The 24,040-nt window shown below is 38.7% G+C and overlaps 1 protein-coding gene and 1 long non-coding RNA gene across 2 annotated transcripts in view; both read left to right on the top strand.

The window, feature by feature from the left end:
• HOMER1 (homer scaffold protein 1) overlaps nt 1–10,574 on the top strand; it is a 141,483-nt gene extending 130,909 nt beyond the window's left edge. Inside the window, exon 9 of the mRNA XM_012462095.2 lies at nt 7,637–10,574. Coding sequence (XP_012317518.1) covers nt 7,637–7,825 — 189 coding nt within the window. The 3' untranslated portion in view covers nt 7,826–10,574. The remainder of the gene's footprint in view (nt 1–7,636) is intronic.
• A 2,181-nt stretch (nt 10,575–12,755) lies between these two features.
• LOC135274878 (uncharacterized) lies at nt 12,756–18,447 on the top strand. Its single transcript, XR_010342604.1, has 3 exons — nt 12,756–13,635; nt 16,597–16,649; nt 18,370–18,447. It is a non-coding gene; the product is annotated as an uncharacterized LOC135274878 (long non-coding RNA).
• Nucleotides 18,448–24,040: the final 5,593 nt, after the last annotated feature.

Below are 24,040 nucleotides of genomic sequence, written 5' to 3'. Positions count from 1 at the left end.
AGGCACACTGTTAGATTGTTATTTGAAATCTTTCTACTTTTTTGATGTAGGCATTTATTGCTGTAAACTTTCCTCTTACTACTGCTTCTGCTTTTACTGTGTCACGTGGGTTTTGGTATGTTGTATTTCTGTTTTCATTTGTTTCAAGATATTTTTAAATTTTCATCTTAATTTCCTCATTCACCCAATGGTTGCTTAGGAGCATGTTAATTTCCATATATTTGTATAGTTTCCAAAGTTTTTCTTGGTACTGATTGCTGGTTTTATTCCACTGTGGTCTGTGAAGATAATTAATGATTTCGATTTTTTAAAATTTATTATGACTTATTTTGTGGCCTAATGTATGTTCTGTCTTTGAGAATGTTCTATGTACTAATGAGAAGAATTGTTGTATAAGATGTTCTGTAGGCTGGGCGTGGTGGCTCATGCCTGTAATCCCAGCACTTTGGGAGGTCAAGGTGGGAGGATCACCTGAGGTCAGGAGTTCAAGACCAGCCTGGCCAATATGGTGAAACCCCATCTCTACTAAAAATACAAAAATTAACTGGGCATAGTGGCGGGCAGCTGTAGTCCCAGCTACTCGGGAGGCTGAGGCAGGAGAGTTGCCTCAACCTAGGAGGTGGAGGTTGCAGTGAGCTGAGATCTTGCCACTGCACTCCAGCCTGGGTGACAGAGTGAGACTCCATATCAAAAAAAAAAAAGTGCTGTAGATGTCTGTTAAGTACAATTTGTCCAAGGTTCAGTTTAAGTCCAATGTTTCTTTGGTGATTTTCTGTCTAGATAATCTGTCTGATGCTGAGAGTGGGGTGTTGAAGTACCCCACAAATTATGGTATTGGAAGCTGTCTTTCAATCTAGTAATATTTACTTTATGAATTTAGGTGCTCCAGTGTTGGGAACGTATGTATCCTCTTGCTGGATTGATCTATCATTATATAATGACTTCATGTTTTTTACTGTTTTTGGTTTAAAGTGTATTTTATCTGATATATGTATAGCTACTCCGGTGCACTTTTGGTTTCCATTTGCATGGAGTATCTTTTTTCCATTTGTTTACTTTTGATCTATAAGCCTTTTAAAAAGTAAAGTATGTTTCTTGTAAGCAGCATATAGTTGATCATAATTGTAATTCATTCAGCCAGTCTATATGTTTTAAGTGGAGAATGTAATTCATTTTCGTTCTAGGTTACTACTGATATTTGAGGTTTTGTTCCTGTCCCATTGCTAATTGCTTTCTGGTTGTTTTGTTCTTTGTTCCTTCCTTTTTCTTCTATTGTTCCTCATTGTGATTTGGTAGTTTTGTGTAGTGATACCATTTGAATTCATTCTCTTCCTTTTTTGTGTGTTTGCTTTAACAGTGTTTTATACTTTCATGTATTTTCATAATGAAAAGTGTCATTCTTTCATTTCCAGACTCAGAACTCCCTTGAGCATTTCTTGTAGGGCTGGTATAGTGGTGATGAATTCTTTCAGCTTTTGCTTTTCTGGGAAAGATTTTATTTCTCCTTTATTTACAAAGGATAATTTTGCTGGATGTAGTATGCTTGGCTGGCAGTTCTTTTTTTTTTTTTCTTTCAACACTATGATACATCAACCCATTCTTTCCTGGCCTGTGAGATTTCTGCTGAGAAATGCCCTGTTGGTCTGAAGGGAGTCCTTTTTAGGTGACAAGATGCTTATCTCTTGCTATTTTTAGAATTTTGACTTTAGACAATTTGACTATAATGTGCCATGGACAAGATCTTTTATCTGTTTGGGGATCTCAGAGCTTCCTATATCTGGATGTCTAAATATCTTGCTAGATTTGGGAAGTTTTCATCTAGTATTTCATTAAATAGGTTTTCTAACCCTTTTGCTCTGTCTTTGCCTCCTGGAACCCTGGTAATTTGCATATTTGGCCACTTTATGGTATCCCATATGTCACAAAAGCTTTACTCTTTGTTTTTCATTCTTTTTTCTTTATTTTTGCCTATATTATTTCAAAATACTTGTCTTTGGTTTCTGAAATTATTTCTTCTGTTTGATCTGGCCTATTGTTGGATCTTTTGAATGTATTTTGTATTTTATTCAGTAAATTCTTTAGTTCCAGAATTTCTGTTTGATTCTTTTTTATAGTGTGTATCTCTTTGGTAAATTTCTCACTCATAGCCTGAATTATTTTTCAGATTTCTTTGTACTTTTCTTCTTTTTTCCTTTTTTTTTTTTTTTGAGATGGAGTCTTGCTTTGTGGCCCAGGCTGGAGTGTAGTGACACAATATCGGCTTACTGCAACCTCTGCCTCCCAGATTCATGTGATTCTCCTGCCTCATCCTCCAGAGTAGGTGGGATTACAGGCACATGCCACCTTGCTCAGCTAAATTTTTGAATTTTCAGGAGAGACAGGGTTTCACCATGTTGACCAGGCTCATCTCCAACTCCCAACCTCAAGCAATCTGCCCACCTGATCCTCCCAAAGTTCTGGGATTATAGGCATGAGCCACCGCACCTGGCCTCTTTGTACATTTTTTAGAATTCTCTCATATCTCACTAAGCCTCTTTAGAATCAATAATTTGAATTATTTTGGGGGGATTTTATGAATTTCTTTTTTATTGGGATGTGTTGCTGGAGAATTATTCTTTTCCTTGGAAGGTGTTACATTTCCTTGCTTTTTCAGGTTTCATGTATTCTTACATTGATATCTACACATCTGGTGTAACAGTCACTTATCCCAACTTTTAAAATTTGCTTTCATAGGGGAAGATTCTTTGCTGTAGATGTATCTATGGTATTGGTTTTATAGGGCACTTTGGCTTTGATTCCGAGTATGTTCAGTAGAATGGTCTCTGTATGATTTCGTTGGCTGTAAACAGCATCAATAGAACCTGTGATTTTCTTAGTGGCTTAGGGTGCAAATATTAGTGGAGGCTGTGGTGAAGTTTGGCTGGGAACTGGGACACCAGGTGGGCCAGTCTTTGGACCCTGATGGTGGCAGCAGTGGGCTGAGTGTACCTGTCCTTAGGTTCCAGGGCAATGTATGCTTGCACCAGTGTTAGCAGTTCCAAGCAAGTTGATTTTTGGGTCTCCTGGTGTCTTGGAAGCCAGTAGTGGCAGCAGTGCGAGGGTGGGTAGGTTCTCGGACCTCTGGGCAGCTGGTGTGGTATGGGCAATGGCAGTAGTGGGACAACCCTCTGTGTCCCATGAGGTGTATGCTGGTGTTGGTGGTGGCTACAAAGGGCTGGACAGGCCAGTCTCCAGGCCTGCAGGTGGCATATGCAGGTAGGTAGGTGCCAGCTGTGGTGGTAGCATCCAGGAGGTAGGCCCAACCTCATTCCCCTGGGAGGAGCATTCAGTGCCAACATTGGTGGACTGGGCTAGGCAATCCCTTCACCCCTCCTCCACCCTCTAATTGTATGATCTGGCATGGAGGGGATCAAAGCCAGGCCAGTTAGGCTAGTTTTCAGGCCTGCTGATGCTGTGTGCAGGTGCCAGCCATGGTAGGCAGGGGCAGGGCCATTCCCAGGAATGTTCACATTGTTGCCCTGTTGCTCAGGAGGACAGTACCACCTTCATTGGTAGCAGCCTTGGCCGATGTGTGGGAAATGTGCACACCACTCGTGCCTCAGCCTTGACAGCGGTAGCCTGTGCCTCAATGGCACTCAGCCTGGGTACAGTAGCCCACAGTCACTTGCACCTAAACACTGGGTGTTAACAGTCCGTGTTTCTCTTGAGCCTTAGCCCTAGCACTGCTGGGCTCTAGGACACTGCACTTCATTGGAGGTGGGGCTCTAAAATGGTACCTTGCTGCACCTGCTTAGGTTTCAGGGGATGTGTGGCTCCCAGCGCTAGCACTCTCCCAAGAGCAGTGCTGTCACACAGTCTCCCAACAGTGTTAGTTTCCAGTGCCTGTGAGGGACAAGAGGCTTTCCCATGGCTAGGATTGCAGGATTCATGGTGGAAATATGGACCACTGAGGTTCTCTTACCCTTTATATTGGGGAATCTCTCAGCTCCCCACCAATCCTGACCAAGGGCTTCCTTCTCTTTCCTTGCTCTAGGTATTTCTTGTCACTTTGTCTGTTGAATTCTAGTGTCCTCTCTTGGATGATCTATTTGAAGTATGGTTAGTCACTATTTCGGTTCTTCTTAGTAGAAGAGGCAAGTATAAATTGCTTCTAGTCAGCCATCTTGAAGCCTCTCCCACCTTTTAAAACACTCAGAAGGGAGTGGTGATTCGGGCCTACTGTGCTTTATCAGGGCTGAACTATGCCTCTCTCTAGTTGCCCCTGGTGTGTGCCTTACATCAGTAAAGGAAAAAAGGGAAATAACAGAGCAAAAATGATAATGAGCAGAAGAATGAGTTTGGAAGAATGAAAGGCAAGGCTGGGTGTGATAGCTCACGTCTGTAGTCCCAGCATTTCGGGAGTCCAAGGCAAGAGGATCACTTGAGCCCAGGAGTTTGAGCAGCCTAGGAAACATAGTGAGACCCCATCTCTACAAAATAATAGCAAATAAAAAGGCAAGAAAGGAATGGTGGGTTGGAAAATATGGACAAAAGGTGCTGGAGTTATTGCTCTCAGAATATATGCTGTATATATACACACACACACACACACACACACACACGTATTTCTCTCTATATATAGTCTACATATATATATATATATATATATATATATATGGACAAAAGTAGACACCTGAGAAGTGCCACTCACCATGGCTTCTGTTACATCTTGGCCTCTGTGCTCTAAGTTGTCTGTTCTTTCTCTAGGAACATATTGTCTTTGTCTAAAAATAGACTAGCACCATCAAGCAGTGTATTAGATCCCTTTTGTTATCTAACTAGTAAAATTCCTGCAAACAGAGATGCTCACAGTAGGAGATTCGTTCTAGAGAGAATAACACAGTTTTATTAGCTAAGGGAATTTTGTGTTTTGCTTGCTTCCATTAAAAATGTTTGGCTGTTTCATTGATTGGCAAGGAAACAAGGGAGCCTTTCATTTTTAGGAGGGCTTTAGAGGGCAAACTGGGTGGTGCCTGGTGAAGTGGGTGTCTTCTAGTGAATGACATTTGGTCTATTTTTAGAGTTGGAAACATTATACCCTTAAGCTTATTGTTTAAGCAGGCAAGAGAGCATGCTGCGCAGTCATGAGTGGAATTTTTGCATTTGATCTCAGGGCCTGTGTCCTCCCTCATAGTTACAACCTCTATGTTTTTTGGCTTCTGAATTTATAAATATTTTATTAGTCTCAGATTCTCTTCTCAATTTACTTATCTTCACCTTGCAGATTATCTAAAGGGAAGAGATACATACCTGGCTAACATCTAACAGTCGATACTTTGATAATTTGATTCAGATTCCTTAAATTTTTCCTTTAAAAATCATTATAGCTGCTTAATTCCTTTCTTATATTTTCTCAGGCTCTTGCAACTCATCTGTAGCACCCTTGCTTGAGCCTTGTCAAACCACTGACAAAGATAACTAAGAATTATTACTTTTTAAATGTATTTGAGCCAATTTCCAACTATTTTTCTTTTCTTTCTTTCTTTTTTTTTTTTTTTTGAGACAAAGTCAGGCTGGAGGGCAGTAACGCAATTTCAGCTCACCACAACCTCTGCCTCCCAGGTTTAAGCCATTCTCCTGCCTCAGCCTCCCACGTAGCTGAGATTATAGGTGCACACCACTATGCCCAGCTAATTTTTATATTTTTAGTAGATATGGGGTTTTGCCATGTTTTCCAGGCTGGTCTTAAACTCCTGACCTCAGGTGCTTCGGCCTCCCAAAGTTCTGGAATTACAGGCGTGAGCCCTGCCCCAATTATTTTTCTTGAAAGTTTAATTCTTACCTGTGAGAAAATTGTGTTTTTTTTTTCATTCTTTACCCAACTTGAGAGAATAATAAACTTTTGGAAAAAAAGTCTCCGTAATTTCAGCACCGGAACTATTTTTTATTTCCTGTTTGTACATTATTCCCCAGTGTTTGTCCTCATGAATATGAATTTTTGCCAGTTTCAGTGAGCTACTTTATATTCTGATATTTTCATTTAACATTTACCAGATTGTCTTTCAGCGATAGAATTTTTTTAAATTTCCACTGTCCTTTAGATTTGACAGAATTCCTTTAGAGATTAACATTTAAATGATGTATTAACATTTTGAAATGTCTTATTTTCTGAAGCTAATTCATGTTATGTAACTAACATCAAGATATTTTCATTGACCCATATAGTTTATATATCTTAATGTGATTTGTGTCAGTCACTTAATTCCTCTCAAACGTAAAAGGAGCTTTTCAGAAAGGATATATAACTTTCAATTCATTGCTTATCTGAATTGCTTATTTAAAGTGTAATAGTTGGCTTTCTCCCATTTTTCTCAATGTGATTTTTTAACCAAAATTAAATCATTAGCTTGATTTATGTCATTTTATTTTTTTAGACTCACTTTACTATATTTGTCACATTTAGAGATATTTTAAAAGCAGTAATAGGCCAGGTGTGTTGGCTCATACCTGTAATACTAGCACTTTGGGAAGCCAAGGCGGGTGGATCACTGGAGGTCAGGAGTTCAAGACCAGCCTGGCCAACATGGTGAGACCTTGTGTCTACTAAAAATATAAAAATTAGCCAGGTATGGTGGTGTGTGCCTGTAATCCCAGCTACTTGGGAGGCTGAGGCAGGAGAATGGCTTGAATCTGGGAGGCAGAGGTTGCAGTGAGCCAAGATCGGACCACTACACTCCAGCCTGGGGGACAGAGTGAGAGTGGGTCTCAAAAAGAGAAAGAGAAAGAGAGACGGGGGAGAGAGAGAGAAAAAGAGGGAGGGAGGAAGGGAGGGAGGAAGGGAGGGAGGGAGAAAGGAAGGAAGAAAGGAAGGCAGGAAGGAAGGAGGAAAGGAAGGAAGGAAGGAAATAACTTCTAAAGAATTTTTAAGTATGCCAGAATTTATTCTGTCAAAAAATTTTTTTACTATTTTTCTGTTGTCATAAACATTTGATTTCCTTTTGTCATTTTTTTTCTTTCCTTGATTTGCAATATTTTGGAACTATTAACATTATAATTCTCTAATATGTACAGTTATGTATCTTCACTACAGTTTCTAGCAATTGAGTGATATTCTCTACATACATGTTTACTTGATATTGAGGCAAAACAAAGAATAATTAACATATTCAGAGGTTCCTAAAATCTCATTTTAGAGAGTTACTTTATTGTCTACATCTTTCTCTATAGTTGCCAATAAACAGAAACAGTTAATTTCTTTCTCTTTCTCTGCCTGCTTTCACCTGCGATTGCTAATAATTATGCATTAGGAGAAGTAGGTAGACAGCAATAAAAATGAGATCTAAGTGATCCATAAATGGGTCTTCAAGCCTGTCTTGGTATTTGAAGTACCTAGAGTGTTGCCTGGCGCAGAATAATGAGTCAGTAGATTTTTGTTGCATGGTTAGATAGATTCATAGGCAAGCCAGTCAATAAAACCGTATTCCTTTCTGAGATGTCCAAGTCTAAAATCTCCCTAAATTGTGCTAAATTAAGATTCTGAAGCTCATCCTGATTGTCAAACTGCATTGATTACCACAATATTGATAATAACAGAGTTGTATTGTTTTCTAAGTGATGAATTGACATATATATATATGTTACACTTTTGTTTCTGAAGGAAGTAGAAATTCGCAACAAAGACCTGGAGGGACAACTATCTGACTTAGAGCAACGTCTGGAGAAAAGTCAGAATGAACAAGAAGCTTTTCGCAATAACCTGAAGACACTCTTAGAAATTCTGGATGGAAAAATATTTGAACTAACAGAATTACGAGATAACTTGGCCAAGCTACTAGAATGCAGCTAAGGAAAGTGAAATTTCAGTGCCAATTAATTAAAAGATACACTGTCTCTCTTCATAGGACTGTTTAGGCTCTGCATCAAGATTGCACCAAAAAGAAAAAAAAAAATTGAATATCACTCCTCCAGGAGGAGGATCTTTTGAAAATTGGAATTGTATATTTCACTGTAAATTTTAGAATCCAGCTTGTAGCTAGTTGGGGAAAAAAGAGATGAAAAACTTGAACTACAAATTACCTCCATGTATATTATTGGCCATAGTTAACTAGAAAGTTATAAATAGACACTTAATGCAATCTTTTTTCCTGATATTAGCCAGTGGGAGAATTAACAATGTCTGGGTCACATCCCCTTTTTGTGTTCAACACAGTGAAGATTATCTGCTTTTTAAATTAATTTATTTACGATATCTAGAGCTGTGTTTTGTGCAAAAACTTAGTGATGAAAGCCTGTCTTTTGTTGTAATCTGAATAATTTCTCAGGATATTTTTGCACTGCTGCGAAGCAGTGCCATTACCAATTAATTCTTGCCAGGAGTGAGAGAGAACCGTATCTCTAATTGAAATATACTATAACTGGGTGTATAGAGTTCTTCCCTTTTTTGTGCTGGAAGATATTTCACTCTGGTGACTACTCTGGTACACTCTGGTGTTCTCTAATCTTGTCTGTTGTATAGTTTACTTTTCCATATTGATTCCATGTATTTATGAGAAGATATTGTCTCCCATTTTATTACACATTTTAAAGCCAACTAATGAAGGCAGCTGAGTCCCTCAGAAATTTTTCTTTTTAAATTTCTAATAAATTTGACACACAGTACTGAAATACAGCAGTCCGTCATTGACGGTCTGGTCTAGCAATGTTAAGTATATTTACAGAATATGCAGTTACATTTATTTATATATTTTGCAAGAAATCTTTTCTGAATGATCAATGCATTTCAATTTACGAATAATAATGGTTATTGGGGAACTGTTTATTATAGATAATTTTAAGGTGTATAGCTATTTTAAAGGGGATCCATTTACATCAAACAGCGATCAGAGGACTCTTATCTAAATTGTGATCATGGCAGATAGAGATGGAGTCGTGTACTCCATCTGGCTCTACACATCAATTACATCTTTATTCAAACCTCACAAGGCAATATTCTGAACTGTTAACTAGGTATTTCAAAACAGGAATTAAATTCAATAGGCTCTTCTCAGTGAACAGGTTTTAATGTTGTTTTGATGTAATTTTAAAAGACTTTTAGCAAACATGCATTTCTTTATATGATATATTTCTTTTATGAAGCTATTTTAAAAGTAAGCCAAGTGCTGTCTAGTCTGCTTATAAAGTAGGAATTGCATCAGAGTACATATATTCTTGCTGTACAATGCCTGTGATGTTGAGGAGGGTTCTTTTTTAAAGTGTATGCTTGAGTATCTGACTCTATGGAGTCTATAAATGCACTGACTTCTTGTTTGTATCCCAAAATGATCGAATTGTTAAGTACAAAATTAAGCTAATTAACCAATTTGTAACCATTTTTTCACTCATAAACAGCTACTCAACATTAGACAATTTTGTTTTTTATGTATGTGTATGTACATAAATACATACATACTAATTTACATTAGAGTGAAAAATAAATGGTTTGTTTCTGAAGTTAGTTTCTAAAGTGAGTTTTCAGGTGTCTCTGAAAATTTTATAACAATCATCATGTATTATATGTGCTGTAACATCATGTACGTTACCTCCGTCTATTTTAGGATATTTTCCTCACCTATTTATTATAGGGAGAATAATTTAGATACACATGCTCAGAGCTGAGATAGTTCTCTGATAAATCAGGTAACAAAATGTATTTGATTGATGGAATTTTGAAGTAAATGTGATTTTATCCATCAGTTTCTGAGTAACAAAGAGCACCAAGTTTTAATTTAAATAGGGGATTTAACACTAGGGATCAGGGAGTTTAGTTATGAAGAGTTAAAAAAATTTTAAAAAACAGTGTAAGCTGTTGAAATGGCAAGTGAATTATTTTAATGATGTAATAAAATATTTTTAAATTTTGACATAGTGATCATTTAATGAAAAAACTCATCAAAATATCGCCACTTGAATTGTTTCGATAATGTGGGACATATGTGTAATTCAATATATACATATACCCATATGTATATACAGAAAATTATTTTTAATACTTTCCTACTGATATGAAATTTAAAATTGGAAATTTTGTGAGTGTTTTTCTTGTCCAATAGAGCCTAATTGTTTCCTTTTTTAGTGATTTAACAATCTCTTGAGGGCTGCACCTTTAAATTCCCAGATTGTCAATAGACATGTACAGTAATGGGATAAGGTGGACACAAGTGCACATATAAATAAAATCTTCTTAAGACTTTTAAATATTCATTTACAGTAGGAGAGTATGTAGAAATCATCATCTACAAGTCATAATTAGGTTGTGTACCTACTGTAGTTTTTTCCATTTCTGTATTATATAAACATTTGCATATTAAAATTTGATTTTTCCCAGAGACAAGTATTATATATTGTATCTATATTTAAATCAAATTGTGGTAATATATTTCTCAGAAAATTATGTTGGGGACTATAGCCTGAACATGTGGACTTGAAGCAACATGGAGGAGGAGGTTGATCCCGTTGTGTATAAGTTAATATATGATAACGATTGAATCTTGTACAAAAACAAAAATTGAAAAAAAAGAAAAAGAAAAACAAAAATACAGTTTTTATTTTGAAATACATTTGTTCTCTGGAGAATGTACTTTATCTTTTTTTCCTCCAGTCTTTTACAGATATTTAAAAGCATTTAAATCATGACAGCATTTACTTAAATCTTACAGGTGCTACTGGATTTTGCATTAGTGTGTTATGTTGTGAAATCCTAACTTTGACATAAAAGGTTTTATAAGTATTCCCCTGCCTGGAAAATTAGTTTTTGTTCTTCTCTTTCTCTCTCTCTTTCTCTTTTCCTCTTTCTTTATGCAGACTAAAACATACTCAGGAAGTTGCATCTCTCCTTGTCTCTGTAGAAGATCTCCAGTACCATCATAGATTTGATGTTCTGCTGTCACTGAACTGTTGGGAAGCAGTTAGAGGAAAAATTCACTGTTTATTTTTCAGGTGGAACTAAAAGGAACACTCAGAATTAAGCCACCCCCACCACTACCTTTAAAAACTAGTTTCTTTGCCCTGTTAAAATTAAATATATTCTTTAACATGTGGGCTACAGTCTCCCATGTTTTTATTTAACTCTGAAGTATATACATTTCAGTCACGTATCTCCTTGTAGTCCTGATTTTGTCAGTACTGGAATGGGAGGCAGGTCGGGGAAAGTTTGTTTGATGGCAGTGATTTATTTTTGTTGTTTTAAACCTTGCATTTGTTTGATATCAAATGATTTTAACATCCTGAAATTCTGTGCTTGAAATCATGAAATAGTTTTCATTGAATTTTTGCTTCCTAAATGTATAGCATGAAGTAAATTAATTTATACAAAATTTTAAAGAAGAAACCTTTTAGGTAAGAAGTAGTTGAGATTGGCCAGGCGCAGTGGCTCACACCTGTAATCCCAGCACTTTGGGAGGCCGAGGCGGGTGGATCACCTGAGGCTGGGAGTTCGAGACCAGCCTGACCAATACAGAGAAACCCCATCTCTACTGAAAATAGAAAATTAGCCAGGCATGGTGGTGCGTGCTTGTAATCCCAGCTACTTGGGAGGCTTGAGACAGGAGAATGGCTTGAACCTGGAAGGTGGAGGTTGTGGTGAGCCAAAATCCCACCATTGCCCTATAGCCTGAGCAACAAGAGCAAAACTCCATCAAAAAAAATAAAAAGTAGTTGAGATTGGCACTTTTAAAAATTTTCTCAATTTCCAAATTTAGAAATTACTAGAAAAGGAAAGGATGTGTCAGTCACCTTACTCCAAATTATGAAAGTATATTTTTCCTGTTAAATTTTACCTTAAAATTTTTATGATAGTTTTTCTTCATGAAAAACTGATGTATAGATGTCGTGCAAATATGAGCCAAGTTACTGAATTAAAGTAGTGAGTACTTTACATTTTTTGTTTATATATTACCTAGTAAAATAGCTAAAAATCATATCCCAGAAAACTCAAAAACAATCAGCATTACACTGCCTAGTGGTTTCTGCTTAGTACACTAAATAGAAAAACAAACACAATTTAAGTGATTTTTACCAAAAACATGAACTAGGGAGAGATTGCATCTGGACTAGAATAGACAGAAGGCCACAAACTCCAAGTTGACTTCTTGGCAAGTCTCTGATCTCTGTAAGGACCTCTTTATCCTTTAGGTTAAAGGACACGTCGCTTCTCCGCCTTTTGGCTAAGATCAAGTGTAGGTTAAAGGACACATTCCAGAAGATACTAAGAGTATATCTGGGTGGGAAGATATTTTTAGTGAAAGCAGATGCGGAAAACAGAATAGGAACATGCTGCCTTCAGTTTTTATCTAAGGCATATCAGGATAGCCAGAGACACAAAGTATACCCCCAGCTATTTTCTACCTTGCTGCTACTTTTAACTAAACAAATTCAGATTGCACTATTGAATTTCAGAGACTTTCAGAAAACCCTTCACTTGTTTTGTCAGGTTTTGTAACCTAATATAAGACACCTGACATTCAGAACTCACCATTTTGTGAGATTCTGACTTACTTTTTTTTTTGTGTGTGAAGGAGTCTCACCCTGTTGCCCAGGTTGGAGTGCAGTGGTACCATCTCAGCTCACTGCAACCTCTGCCTCCCAGGTTCAAACAATTCTGCCTCAGCCTCCCAAGTAGCTGGGACTACAGGTACCCACCACCATGCTTGGCTATTTCTGTATTTTTAGTAGAGTCGGGGTTTCGCCACATTGCCTAGGCTGCTCTCAAACTCCTGACCTCAAGTGATCCCCCCGCCTCGGCCTCACAAAGTGCTGGGATTACCAGATGTGAGCCACTGTGCCTGGCCTTGACCTACTTTTGTCAGTTATTTTCATATCAAATATACCCAGCGATAGAAATACTACTGTGTTTTCTTTTAACAACACCAAGTGAAGATAATGGGTGCCTGATAAATGCAAATATAAGGCCATTTCTGTAGCAGAGAAAAATGTCTTTTGTGTTTGTTCTATCAATATATTCATAAATATCAATTTATGATTTTTCTTGTTATCTGTGAATTATAACTACCTTACTGTACACACAGATATATTGTCAGTCACATCTGTATGACTTGTGGATATGACTTACTTGATTATTCTACCTTAATTTATAAGGAATGGCTCTCAAGAAGCATGACTAGAAAGCAGATGTGCTTGAAGTGAATGTTTGTCCCTATGACTTCAGTATGAAATGGAACATCAAGAAGTATGTATTAAACATCTGCTATGTGACAAGCACTGTACTAACTGACATAATTATTTCTATGGATAGTAACCTTTCCAGGGGTACTCTTGTGGGAAGGGAGGGGGATAAGGAAGGGAAGAGACTCAAATAATTGTACCTGCTGTTCCCATGGTGGTTGGTCTGATTATCCAGCACACTGGTGAAAAGGTGGAGGTTTTGCTCATATTTGTGATACAATTTTTTTAAGCTTTTCTGCCTTGCCTCCCTATCTCTGTTAGGGCACTTTTTAACTAAATATTTCATATCTGCTCTTCTGAACATCTTCAGCCTTCTTTGGTGTTTATAGTACTTCTTATGAAGTCATAAATTATACTTTCTTTGCAGGTGTCATTTATGCAATATGTTTTGGACTCAATTTTTTTTTAAACTTACAAACTTCCAATAATCCAACGAAAGTAAGTATTTATATGCATAATTTTAATCTATAAAATTTAAGTAGTAAACCATATGGCCTTGGGAAAGCAGCTCATCTCTGAAGTTTTTAATTAAATAAATTGTAGACCTGTAAAACTCATCCCCCAACACTAAACAGTATTTCAACAGGATATGGGTTTTGCTATCAGTAGTGGGTGACTTTGTGGTCAATTCTGGTTCTGCCAGAACTTAAGGTCTCTCTAGGTTGATCAGACCATTACATCAGTTGCAGAAGTAACTCATGGCTCTAGGGTCTTCAGACAGATGGTAACAAAGAACAGGGTGAAAACACTTCATTTTTGTTTTATGAGACAGAGTTTTGCTCTTCTTGCCCAGGCTGGAGTGCAGTGGCATGATCTCAGCTCACTGTAAGTTCCGCCACTCGGGTTCAAGCGATTCTTGTGCCTCAGCCTCCTGAGTAGCTGGGATTACAGGCACTCGCCACCACATCTAGCTAATTTTTGTATTTTTAGTAGAGATGGGGTTTCACCATGTTGGCCAGGCTGGTCTTGAATTCCTGATCTTGGGAGATCCACCCTCCTTGTCCTACCAAGGTGCTGGGGCCACTGTGCATGGCCTCAAGTGTTGAATTGTTAACCTTTCTTATTGTAATAAAAAGTACATAACAATTTACCATTTTCACAATTTTTAAGTGTATGATTCAGTGACATTAAGCACACTCACAACATTGTGTAACCATCACCATGTATCCCTTTCCAGAAGTTTTCATCATCTCAAACAGAAACTCTGTACCCATTTAATAATGGGTCCCTATTTGTTCCACCCTCTCTACCCTCCCCACCTGCCCCCACAGCATGTGGCAACCTCTGTTCTACTTTATGCCTCTATAAATTGGCCTACTCTAGGTACCTCAAATAAGTGGGATCATGTAATATTTGTTTATTTGTGACTGGCTTGTTTCACTTAGCATAATATTTTCAAGATCCATCCATGTTGTGGCATGTATCAGAATTTCATCACTTTTCAAGGCTGGATAATTTCCATTGTGTTGACATATGATACTCTATCCATTCATCTGTTGATGGACACTTGGGTCAATTCCATTGTTTGGTTCTTGTGACTGTTGCTGCTATGAACATTTGTGTACAATTTATCTGAGTTCCTGCTTTTTAGCATTCTTGTGGATATATACCTAGGAGTAGAATTGCTGGATTATATGGGAATTCTATGTTTAACTTTTTGAGGAACTGCAAAAGGATTGGGTTTGAATTAGGTAAACCTAAAAGATTTGTAGAACAACATGCTAACTCATTAGAAAATCAATCTTGGGGTTAGTGTCTGGTTAATAGACCTATATGTAATTAATTGGCCTCTGAGTCATGCCTTTTATCGTCTCTTTCCTAAAACATTTATTAAGCACCTACTATGTTTCAGGCTCCATTTAAGAATATACACCATAGAGAGAAGCTCACAGTTGATTGCAGAACACAGACAGTTACTTTGCAGTGCACAAGGTATATGACAAAGGAGAACACTCGCACAGGACAATCCAGAGGGAAGAGAGCTTGGGAAGTCTTTACCAGAGGAGTTGACATCTGCCTGAGGCTTGGTGGAGAAACAGGAGCTAGTTAGTTGAAGAAGAGGTAAAAGAGAGTTGCAGAAAATGTGCTGTGCAAAGGCTCAGAAGAGTGAAGAAAGTATTGGGACATATAGAAAATTAGAATGGATCAGTACAGCTAAAGCATAGGATGTTAGCGAAGGGCATAGCAAAAGATGGGGATGGAGAAGTAGCCAAAGGCCAGAACAGGGAGGACTTTGTAAGTCATATTAAAGATTTCAGTTTGATGCTAAAGGTAATGGAAAAATATTGAGGATTTTTTTTATTTTTGCAAATAAATGATGTAATCAGAAATGTATTTTATATAGCTATTATGTGCCTTTAAAAATCATAAAAAATAGGCCAGGCACAGTGACTCATGCCTGTAATCACAGCACTTTGGGAGGCCAAGGTGGACAGATCACTTGAGTTCAAGACCAGCCTGGCCAACATGGTGAAACTTTGTCTCTACTGAAAAATACAAAAATTAGCCAGGTGTGGTGGCAGGCCACTGTAATCTCAGCTACTCTAGAGGCTGAGGCAGTAGGATCACTTGAACTCAAGAGGCAGAGGTTGCAGTCAGCCGAGATCACGCCATTGCACTCCAGCCTGGGTGGCAGAGTGAGACTCCATCTAAAATAAATAAATGAATAAATAAGTAATAATATGTTGTATAAGTCAGGCAGCTATGTAAATCACAGTCCCTGTTGAGAGGCTGCATTATGGAAGGGGCAACGAGAATGGATTCAGAGAGTCTGTAGGCAGTAGAACCAGTAGGACTTCTTGACTAATTTAGGTGGCAAGGAAAAGAGGAACGCAGGATGCTACTCGTAGACAACCAGATGAATAATCCCATTTCCCCAGAAAGTGAATTCAGGAGGGGGAGAAACTCAGTTTTGTGAGTTCTGTTTTGCATTTTACATGCCTATCAAATATCCAAGTGGAACTGTGGGTCTAGATGGAGCTTGAGAGATAAATATGAGCTGGAGATAAGTATTTGGGAGTTGTCACTTAATGTAATGGTAACTGAGGGCATAAGAAATGGAGAGAATGCAGGGTGAAAATGTTGGCTTGGGCCAGATGCAGGACAAGAGCTTGTAAAAGGAATGGCCAAGAGGGATGGATGGACAGCCAGAAGGGTGGGAGCTCACGGGAGCCTTGAGTGGAGTTTCAGAAAGCCAGATTTCACACAGAAACATCAACAAATCAACTTTGTGTCTTGAGATGATGGCATTTAAACTGTATTCTATTGAGATCCTTCATTAATACTTGGTTTTAAAATATATTTTAACAAATTAAAAACTTAAATATGGTGTTTCTGACATTTTAAAACTTTGAAATCCAACAAACATCAGTGCCAGGTTAACTGTTTTTTTTTGTGCAGATGCCAGAATAAGGCCATCTCTGGTAAATTGAAGCGCTTCCTGGTATTTCAAGGTGAGCTGTTAAAAGAACTAGTACCATTTCTTGGTGTGAATCAGGACTTTCTCAGTGCTCTGTCACAGAAACAAAATACAGAAATAAGGTCTACATAAGATAACTTCTGTCTTCTGTAAACCTAGTCTCAAATGTTTGTTTTTGAAAATAATTCTATATTGAATGACTTACTGCTTAAGTGTGATATCCCATTCCTTCTGTTAATATATTGGGCTTTAATGTTGTCATTTTAAGGGGTGGGGAGGTGTAACCAAGAAGTTAACCAACACCACTTGCTTTCTGTGGTTTATTTGCCTCTCTTTAAAGTCAGGTTTTAGAGGCTTATGTGTATTGTGTGTGTCTTTTTACATGGATTGTTTTGATACCGAATACATCACGAGGACCACATAACTTTGTGTTTGCATTGCTATAGGAAGTTTAGAGTGTTAATATGGTCCTGACTCTTTTTTTATATTGACTCATAAACATAACTGCATACAAATTATCTCTGATAGAAATGCTCTCAAATGATATTCTTTGTATTTGGTTTTTAGACTACTGTATGGTATTTGATTTTTATTTCTAGTTTAAGTTACTATTAAATTTAGTTTGAATTCTTAGAGTAGATGTGACTTGCACTACTTGGTCAACAAATTGAGCATGTTCAATGGTCTGGGAAGAAAAAAGGAACGATCAGTACTCAAAATTGGCTCCAAATAACCCACAGACTTTGCAAATCACTTGCAAATTGTCTAATAAAGTCTAACTTTTAAACAACTTTTGTTTATATTTTTCTACTTAGTGATCAATCTTAGTCTCATTTAGCAGAGCCTTTATTTTACAATTACAATCTGTGCATTAAAATCTCAGCATTATACATAATAGTATAAAGCATAGAACTACATAGTCTATGGTGCATGGCCAGCTACACCATCTCACAACAGTTTTCATACAATTTCATGACTTCAGTGTTATTGTTATCCCCATTTTATATATGGGGAGTCTGAGTTTCAGCAAGATAAAGTGATTAGCCAAGTAAGAGGCAGAACCAGAAGTAAAACTCAGGTCTGTCCTCTGCCTCCTCCATGCCTCTTTCTCCATCATGCCTGAACCATGACCTGTGGGTATTTTTTAAGAAAACATGTACAAAAGTTTATCAGTTCTCAATATTTAGCAACTTATCACTTAATGAGAAGGATCAAATGGTTTTCAATTTCCCAATAGTAGTGTGTCTTTGAATTTCACCCTACTTTTTAGGAAAAAAAGTTTAATTTTAATTATATAAGTGGTTCATGTGTAGTTTCTTTTTGTAATCATTTTTAATAATACAGATAAAGCAAAAGTCATCCTTGACCTCTCAGTTCTATCCCCAAAAACTGTTACTATAAGCTCTTTGATGTGTATCCTTTCAGCATTTTATATGCATTTATATACAATATGTATGTACTTATAGAAACATGTAGTTTTGGAGGGCAAAGAGTCATAAATTTTATCATATGGTATGTTTTATTCTACAGTTTGCCCTTTTTTAACTTAATCTCATTAGACAGTGTGTCCAAGCTGGTAAATACAGATCAACCTTATTTCTTCTAACTCCTTCAGAGTGTTATTTCATTTTATGGATATAGATGGTTTATTTAAACATTTCAATATTTCATTATCGTCCTACCCACTTCTTCCCCACCTCGAGGCTACTTTTTTTTTTTTTTTTTTTGAGATGGAGTTTCCCTCTCTTGCCCAGGTTGGAGTTCAGTGGCACAGTCTTGGCTCACTGCAACCTCCGCCTCCTAGGTTCAAGAGATTCTCCAGCCCAGCCTCCCCGGGCATCTGGAATTGCAGGTACATGCCACCATGCCCAGCTAAATTTTTTTTGTATTTTTTAGTGGAGACAAGGTTTCACCATGTTGACCAGGCTGGTCTCGAATTCTTGACCTCAGGTCATCCACCCGTCTTGGCCTCCCAAAGTGCTGGGAGTGTGAGCCACTGCACCTGGCTATTTGTTAAATGTTAGCAATATTCAGGAATAATTAGTACCCAGTTACCAAATGTCCTGCGGTACTTCTAATGTCTTCTCCCACTGGGGATAATGAACTGTGGATGAACAAATGTTCCTGAAAACTAAAACTCAAAAATAAGTTTTACCAGTCTTGATGAAAATCTTTCTAAATTATACTACAAACAACATCTAGCAACATACTTTGAACATAATAAATGTGTCAAGTGAGTGAACATGTTTACTCATTGAACACAATAAATGCATCAAATGAGTGAACATGTTTACTGCCTTAGAAAAGAGAAGATACCACATGAAAATTTTTCTTTTTTTTCTTTTTTCTTTCTTTTTTTTTTTTTTGGAGACAGAGTCTTGCTCTGTTGCCCAGGCTAAAGTGCAGTGGCACAATCTCAGCTCACTGCAATCTCTGCCTCCCAGGTTCAAGTGATTCTCCTGTCTCAGCTTCCAGAGTAGCTGGGATTACAGGCATGCATCACCATGCCCAGCTTATTTTTGTGTTTTTAGAAGAGACTGGGTTTTGCCGTGTTGACCAGGCTGGTCTTAAACTCCTGACTTCAAGTGATCCACTCACCTTGGCCTCCCAAAGTGCTGGGATTACAGGCATGAGCCACAACACCCAGCCACCACATGTAAATTTTAAGCTTTGCTCAGTGACTTGGTCTTTCAACTACTGTACAGTGCCACCACCTGGAGATGCTTGGGGATCACCAAGGGTATATAGGACAGTTTAAAATCTAAAGTGCTGTGCTTTGTAGCCTTCAAAGTGGGAAAGAAAAAGGTGGGATTAAAAAGGAAAGAAGGAATAGGGAAATGTTTGAACCCCAGTATATTCAGACATTTCTCTCTCTTATATCAAGAGGCTTTGTCTCCTGATTGATGGCTTTGCTTCTGATAGCATCTTCTGCCAGTTGGCTGTTCAGTCAAACATTTTGTGAATACCTACAATGTCGTTAGTCACTGTGCTAGGCACTGGAATGCAAAGATGAGAAGACACAGCCCTACCGTCAAGAAGCTTACAGTCTAATGAAGGAAGCATACATGTTAACCAAGAAGCAATCAGACATCAATGCTGCTATGAAAGGAATATACACGGGAATTAGTCAGTATCACTGAGGAGGTAGCATTAGATCTAAGACGTGAAGGATAAATAGATGTTCACTTTGAGATTGAGTGATGGAGGAAAGAAAGCCACATATTTGAATTCACAGTCCTGACATATACTCTGGCTGAGCTTGGGGAATCAGAGAAAACAAGTCATATAGAGTCCAGACTGCAGACTTTGTTTCATGTCCTCAGCAGTTCTGACTTTTCCCAAAGGCGGTGGAAAGCCACTGAAACCTCTGAGGAGGAGACATACATGACTGTATGCACATTTTAGAGACAGTAAAATATTCTGACTACAGTATCAAGAATGGCCTAAAGAAAGCTTATGGGGCCTGTTACAGTGGCTCATGCATGTAATCCCAGCACTTTGGGAGGCTGAGGCAGATGAATTACTTGAGGTCAGGAGTTTGAGACCAGCCTGGCCAATGTGATGAAACCCTGTCTCTACTAAAAGTATAAAAATTCACTAGGCATGGTGGCACTTGCCTGTAATTCCAGCTACTCGGGAGGCTGAGACACGAGAATCACTTTAACCCAGGAGGCGGAGGTCACAGTGAGCTGAAATCGCACCACTGCTCCCTAGCCTGGGTGACAGAGTGAAACTCCGTCTTTAAAAAAAAAAAAAGACAAGAAAAAGAAAGGAAAAAGAGAAAGCTTATGGAAGGACAGGTGCAGTGGCTCATGCCTGTAATCCTAGCGCTTTGGGAGGCTGAGGTGGGAGAATCTCGAGTCCAGGAATTCAAGACCAGCCTGGGCAACATTGTGAGACCTCTTCTCTATAAAAAATAATAATAGTAAGTTTCTTCAAAAAAGAAAGCTATAGAAAACCATATTCAGAAATATCTTTTTTTTTAAATTGTAGCAATCCAGGTAAGAAACAGAAAAGTGTAAATGATGCAAAAATAGCTGAACTCAGTATGAGAGATGTTCAAGAGGTATGTGATGGGATGATATTTTGAAATGTGGATTTCTGCTGCTTTCCTGACATTTCCTGTTTTTTTGTTTGTTTGTTTGTTTTGAGATGGAGTCTCACTCTGTCACCCAGGCTGGAGTGCAGTGGCACAATCTCAACTCACTGCAACCTCCGCCTCCCAGGTTCATGCAGTTCTCCTGCCTCAGCCTCCCAAGTAGCTGGGATCACAGGCACAGCCACCTTGCCTGGCTAATTTTTTTTATTTTTAGGAGAGACACGATTTCACCATGTTGGCCAGCCTAGGCTGAAACTCCTGACCTCAGGTGATCCACCTGCCTCGGTCTCCCAAAGTGCTGAGATTACAGGCGTGAGCTGCCACACCTGGCCTATTCCTTTCAACAAATATATTCTACTCCCTTTGCCCTCAGGATTGGGTTATTACTGTAGTAATGTAAGGGTCGCTTCTTTCTTTTGAATTTCCCACCTCGAATGAGTTTTTTTTTAAATGACATCCCCCATGTATCAAGGAAGGAGAGTAGAAGGAAATGAGAGGGTGGCAAATATCACTATGGAGGGGCCCTGAGCACAACCTCCTCTCCCCGTTTGCCCAGTATATCAGCCTTAGATGGGAGCTGGGAGGGTAAAAAAATAAACCTTCCAACAGGATTGAAGATTGAAGAGCAGAGGATACAGAAATACCCTTGGGCCAGGGTGTTGTAGCAGCCACTGAGTAGAAATGACAACATAGTGTTTTTAGGCTAAGAGGGGCCCCATGCATATCTTGGAGCCCTAGTATGGCATAGGAAAGCATCTGAAATGTTTCTGTGTATCACCCGCTCCAGCAGGTATGACAAAAGAGCTACTGTGTTAGATATAGGACACACGTTCACCTGGGTGGATCTGGGACCAAAGACCAGATGGACATCTCAGTGGATGCTGGTAGAAAAAGGGGCCAGTGGACCAGGGCCAGAGGGAGCCCATCTGAGCAAATGCCAGCATGAATTGGTGAATCAAGAAACAGAACTTATGGCTGCCACAATGGCTTACGCCTGTAATCCCAGCACTTTGGGAGACAGAGGCGGGTGGATCACTTGAGTTCGGGAGTTTGAGACCAGCCTGGCCAACATGGTAAAACCCCATCTCTACTAAAAACACAAAAATTAGCTGGGCATGGGGGCGGGCGCCTGTAATCCCAGCTACTCAGGAGGCTGAGGCAGGATAATCGCTTGAATCCAGGAGGTGGAGGCTGCAGTGAGCTGAGACCATGCCATTGTACTCTAGCCTGGGTGACAAGAGTGATACTCTGTCTCAAAAAAAAGAAACAGAACCTGCCATGTCCCAGCCCTGAAATGCTTGAACACTGACATCACTTAGAAGTGACACAAGGGAGCAGGTGGCGGAGGAGAAACCCTAAACTCCCTGAGTTTATATCGAATTGACAAAAACAGTGTTTTGTTGTTGTTGTTTGGTTTTTGTTTTAATTTTTTTCTTTAAGATCAATCAATCCAGAGACAGAAACAGTTTCTACTCTCAGGCAGAATAAATGAATTTTAGAACAAAGTTTAGAAGAACGAAACTACATCCTTTGCATTCCCTAGTTATGACCTAAGAAAATGTTCCCACTACCAATAGAGATTGCAGGATGTGATACCACTCTGGAGGACTTTGAAGCTTCTGGATTTGGTTGAAGAAAGATGCTTTGGACATTCTGAATTTGAAGTGCTTCTCCAGAAGTCTATGGATTTGAAGCATGGGAGAGTGTATAAGCTGGGGAAATAAGTTTGGGAGTTACCAGAAAACAAGCAGTGGGTGAAGTCATGAGCAAATGAATTCAAATAGAGGATGACGAGAACAGGAGCCCTAGCAAACCCTGCCAGTTACAGAGCGTGCAGGGAAAAGGAATTAGAAAGGACCCTGTAAGAAAGATCCAAGATGACCTGAAGAAGAACTGGTAAGTGATGCCAGATAAACAGTAGCATCCAGCCCAAGGATAGTTCAGGGTTGCACACAAACTCTTTATGATGGCTTTCTTTCTTTCTTTCTTTCTTTCTTTTTCTTTCTTTTCTTTCCTTTTCTTTTCTTTTTTCTTTCCTTTTCTTTTCTTTTCTTTCCTTTCTTTTTTTCTTGATGTAGTTTGCTCTGTCACCCAGGCTGGAGTGCAGTGGCACGATCTTGGTTGACTGCAACCTCCAACTCCTTGGTTCAAGCATTTCTCCTGCCTCAGCCTCCCGAGTAGCTGGGATTATAGGTGTGTACCCCCACACTTGGCTAATTTTTGTATTTTTAGTAGAGACGGGGTTTCACCATGTTGGCCAGGATGGTCTCAATCTCCTGACCTCGTGATCCAACACCTTGGCCTCCCAAAGTGCTGGGATTATAGGCGTGAGCCACCGTGCCCAGCCTTAGGCTCTTCTTATTGATCAGGAAATTATTGGCCTCACATTGGAACTCAAGACCATGTTCTCATTGCCCAGGGATGCCAGGAGTCTGACTACAAGGGGCTAATTTGTGCTAATGCAGTGCAGCCTTACTTGTCATAATGTTACTGCAAGGTAAATTATAGTTCACATATACAGAGAACACTTCTGCATGCTTTGTCAACATGCTATTAGGATTTTTCACTGTATTACCCAGTTCTCTTTTTAAGAAGATCTCTCTCTCTCTCTCTCTCTCAAATTATTGTCAGTGATTAGGACTAGATAAATTTGTCCTTTTTGGCCTATGTGTATTCTAGCCAAAGAGGACTACATAAATCCATCATTTCCTCATCATTCTGGCTACTAGAAAGCTCAAGACCAGATTTTGGGCTTAATTGCTATAATGTTCCTCAGAGAGTTCCTATAATTCTAGTTTTTTCTTCCTCTTGGCCCTTAATTATTTCTTCCTACTCCTATTTCTTGATCAGTAGTTTGGTCCTGTTATACTGGTCTGACGGTACCTGTGTTTTTATCAAAAGCTATTTCAAATCTGTGGTGCATTTGGCAGAAAAGGATAAGTCAGTTGGCTGGGATGACTCATGCCTGTAATCCCAGCACTTTGGAAGGCCAAGGCAGGAGGATCACTTGAAGCCAGGAGTTGAGAGAAGCCTGGGCAACATAGTGAAACCTCATTTCTACAAAAAAGAAAACTAAAAATTAGCCTGGCATGCCCCTGTGGTCCCAGCTATTCAAGTGGCCAAAGCCAGAGGATCACATGAACCTGGGAGGTTAAGGCTGCAGTGAGCTATAATGAACCACTGCACTCCAGCCTGGGAGACAGAGCAAAACCCTGTCTCAAAAAAAAAAAAAAAAAAAAAAAAAAAAATATATATATATATAATTTTACTTTTCTTTAAACTATATCTTTAAGGTTGACCATCGACATATAACTGCTGTCTTAATA

The sequence above is a fragment of the Aotus nancymaae genome, unplaced genomic scaffold (assembly GCF_030222135.1).
Source record: "Aotus nancymaae isolate 86718 unplaced genomic scaffold, 86718_ANA_hifiasm-v0.15.2.pri h1tg000014l, whole genome shotgun sequence".
Taxonomy (NCBI): Eukaryota; Metazoa; Chordata; class Mammalia; order Primates; family Aotidae; genus Aotus; species Aotus nancymaae.
The sequence above is the reverse complement of the archived record's forward strand: the minus strand, read 5'-3'. Positions and strand labels throughout refer to the sequence as shown.